We start from the raw sequence: 3,743 nt of genomic DNA on the forward strand, positions 1-3,743 counted from the left end.
CTAGGAAAGGATCGCATTGAGGAGGTGAAGAAGGAGCTGGAGGTCCTCGACGGGCTCCCAGACCAGATCATGGAGGTGGAGCTTCTGAAGATGCCGGTGTCCATCCGACAGATGAAGGTCGGAGACTATTACAGTGAGTCCAGTGATGAGAAGGTGATCGTAGCCACCATAGGGGGATATAATGGGAGCTTCTAAACCATAAGCAGCCCCCCCATACTGTTCAATCTGCCGGGAAATCTGATCCGGGACCCATCCTCCGTTTGAAGGAAGAAAAGCTCGGACTCCCAGTCACATGACACGTTTAGCGGTCTATGGCCGCCCTTAGAATGTAGTGTATGCAACGCGTGGATCTAAAGCGGACCAGACATGTATAATACACATGAATGCAGCTCTGTACTCATTCATAAATCACTACATGCATTATAATACAAGCGGTGTATGTAGGGTCGCCACCTTTTCTTCAAGCAAAACCTGAACACTGGCGACGCACGGACATTTTTTTGGGGAGAATGAGTCACGACCTATTCATATTTAAATAGCGCCACCCATTTGTATGTAAATATCACAGTTGAGACTATTTTCATTGGGGGGCCAGTAGCCCCGATCTTTGGTTGCCCCTGTCTGCCTGACATCTTGTGTCTGGGTTTCAGCTGCAATGAAACCCGGACTGAATCCTGGACAGGTGGCAGCCCTAGGTGTGTGTACCCCAATCTGACCCGGCATCCCCCTCTAGAACAGACATGGGAGTGTAAGAAAGGCGAGGAGCCAATCAGATCATGTGCTGATAGGAGGAGAAAGCAGAGCGACGGATGCTTGTGCTTTGTGCCTGTTCTAGCCGAACTCTGCCCGGAGTTCAGCCTTAGGCCTCATTCGCATGAGAAAAGGCCAGCACATAGAGCTTGTATCGGGCCGCTCCCGGGAAGGGCAGGTGCTGCGTGTGATTAGTACGGAGCCCCCGTCCTTCTCTATGGGAGTACGCCGCCCTACGCTCACCCGCCCTGCATGTGTCTGTACTCGTACGCTGACGGGATGGATCCTGTCTGTCCGAGCCGGGACACCCGCACCCATATGGACCTACACTTGGGGTGAGCGTACGGCCGCGTACTCCCATAGAGAAGGACGGGGCCTACGTACTAATCACATGCAGCACCTGTCCTTCCCGGGAGCTGCCCGATACGGCCGTGCACGCCGCACAGAGCTGTACCTGCCGGCCGTTTCTCGTGTGAATGAGGCCTTAAAATTATGTGATTGAATATATTTGACGTCCTGTCACTAATTCTCTTCCAGAGCTGATGGAAGCAAACAAAGTGGAGGAAGCGGCTTTGGCAAAGGTGAGGCCTTCCGGCTCGACTGGGAGCGGTTTGCATTTTTGGCTTTTTGTGCTCTTTGGTTATTTAAACTTCCTTTGTTGCAGGCGGATAGTCTGGAAGAAGAGCTGCGCGAAGTCAAACTTGTGAGAAAGAACAGCAAAAGGGGTGAGGGCAAGATGGCGGAAGGCCCCGGACCTTCTCTCCTGGTTATTCTCGGCTTTACCGGTGCTGTGGGTTGGCACGTTTCCATTGGCGCGTGTTGTCTTTGTCCAGTTTTAGGATAGTTTTGGTTACAGTTCCCGTAATTCACATTCAACACAAAGGTTGGGACATCTGATGACCGTTCGCACTTGTAGACAAATCTCGTTTTTTTTTTTTGCAGTTAAGATGACGACCACTACAGAATACCACGACCCCGTCCACGCTAAAGTGACGTCCACCACCCAGAAGAGCAGGACGGTCCCCAAGGTGCGTTCATTCAAATGGGTAGAAAGAACGTTTGCTTATTATTTTGTAACTGCGCAAAGAACATGTGAGCATTGATGGTGCCGTATTGTCTTCATTTCACTGTCTGGTTCCAAATCAACTTTTTGTTTTTTTCTTTTCTCCCTTTCAGATCACTAAAAGTAAATCCTTTGTTGGTGACAGCGCCAAGAAGCCCGCCATGATGAGGTAAGTAAGGGTGATGGGAGTTTCCATAAACTTCAAGCTCGTTGGCTCAGTTTTCAGGAGAGGATGGAAGAGGGGGAAGGGTGGGGTTGGCAGGGTTGTAAGAGAAGGAGTAACACACACACCTCTTATGGACCCCGGGCAATTGTCACATTGATGCAGGATCAGGGTTTGGGGCAAAGGCCAACTCCACCTTTTAAAGGGGTGCCAGTCCTCTTCCAAGTTGCATGACTGCCGTCCCATTTCTGGGAGCCCAGAGTGTCATGGACCCACCTTCCCCCTCGGAGCACATAGTCCAAGTTTTTAAAGTACTTGTAGACTCAAAAGTGTCTGTCCTGTCTGTGGTCTGTCCTGTCTGTCAGCCCCTGCATTTAAAAACCTGACCTTGGACCCCCCCCCAGCTTCTGATCTATTCCTCTCGGTGAGAGCGTTCCCGCACATTGCTGAATTGCATTCTCACCAGATTTGTCATCTTGAGCTTTCCTAGGATTGGTGGCGTCGCCCTGGCCTGGTGATGCTTTGTGGGCTTCGCCTTGCATTTGATGGGGACGCTGCGGAATATCTTTGGGGTTTTTTTTTTTATGCTCCTGTCTGGTGTCTTATGTGAATTGCTACAAATCTTCCATAACGACAAGTTGTTGTTGTTTTTGCTATAACAATATGTGATGTGACAATTGTGACTCCCTTGTAGGTCAATATCTGCCACCCCCCTCGGTAAAGCACCCAGGAAGGCTTTGTTGTCTACTTCATCCTGCCGACCTGAAGCCAGGTACCCAATCCAGCTGAATTAGACATGGGTGGAGGGTAACCAATGTGTTCCCGCCATTAGAACTAATGGCCGTCCTTTGTGTTCTCCCCGTTATAACTAAATGTCTTTGTGACAGGAACACAAGGTCCACACGAAGCAGAGCAATGTCCTCCCTGGGTGAGCACCAGCCACTAATGGACGGCTTCCCGCTTCTTCATATCCCGCTGTTGGATGGGCAGGTAACTACTACAAATGTTCAGTCTGGGATTTTATCTGCCGCTGGTCTGTAGCCAAGGTCATGTGACCAAATGGTTGGACCTTGACGCAGGTTTGGCAGCAGCCTTCTACTGGGATAAATGGGGAAGGGTGTGGGGGCTGGGACTGCTGACCTCCTGAAAATGATAGTTTGACTTTTTGGTGTTACGACCCGAGTCTTGGACCTGGAACAAGATGGCACCAAGAAAATCCTGATCTGCGTAGTTTGGAAGGGAGAAGTGAAGCCTTGGGATGGACAGCCAACATGTGGCACTCAGAGGGTCTCGTGTACTGGCTTCCACAATTAAGAGGCTCACACCTAAAATTAAACCACGTTTAAAAGTGTTATTGCTTACCTGCCATGCCGGCCCGACAACCTTCAGCATCCAGGTGTGCTGCCTGGCTCACTGCTGTCTGCAATTCCATCACACTCACTAATGCCTTGTATTGCTGTACGGGTTGTTGGGTGAGGGGGAGGGAGGAATCGGAGGTACCCAGAAATCTGCCATAACAATGGGGCATTCACTTGGTTACGGTGGCACCACTCCTCCCTCCTGTAACAGACCACTGGAGTGTTTCCACTCCCTCCTCCCTGATGTGTTGCTCTTTGCACAGTCTTGGAAGCAATACAGTGGTCTCAGTGGAACCAGGTCACGGTACCAGTGCCGCCATATTGCTGTGTACCTGCCCTACTAGAAGGTGCACTCCTGAGACCATGCAGGGTTTTCGACAACTCTTCCTCCTGATAGTCTTGGGAGCAG

The 3,743-nt window shown here is 50.6% G+C and overlaps 1 protein-coding gene across 1 annotated transcript in view; it reads left to right on the top strand.

Annotated features, from left to right (window-relative positions):
• Positions 1-3,743, top strand: part of LOC108798273 (borealin-2-like) — a 7,144-nt gene that overhangs the window by 2,672 nt on the left and 729 nt on the right. The window contains exons 2-9 of the mRNA XM_018570004.1: positions 5-133; positions 1,288-1,331; positions 1,415-1,475; positions 1,693-1,778; positions 1,927-1,983; positions 2,381-2,400; positions 2,671-2,748; positions 2,864-2,966. Of these exons, the coding sequence (XP_018425506.1) occupies positions 5-133; positions 1,288-1,331; positions 1,415-1,475; positions 1,693-1,778; positions 1,927-1,983; positions 2,381-2,400; positions 2,671-2,748; positions 2,864-2,966 (578 nt within the window). The remainder of the gene's footprint in view (positions 1-4; positions 134-1,287; positions 1,332-1,414; positions 1,476-1,692; positions 1,779-1,926; positions 1,984-2,380; positions 2,401-2,670; positions 2,749-2,863; positions 2,967-3,743) is intronic.

Source organism: Nanorana parkeri, unplaced genomic scaffold (genome assembly GCF_000935625.1).
Source record: "Nanorana parkeri isolate BGI_ZX_2015 unplaced genomic scaffold, ASM93562v1 scaffold1441, whole genome shotgun sequence".
Lineage (NCBI taxonomy): Eukaryota > Metazoa > Chordata > Amphibia > Anura > Dicroglossidae > Nanorana > Nanorana parkeri.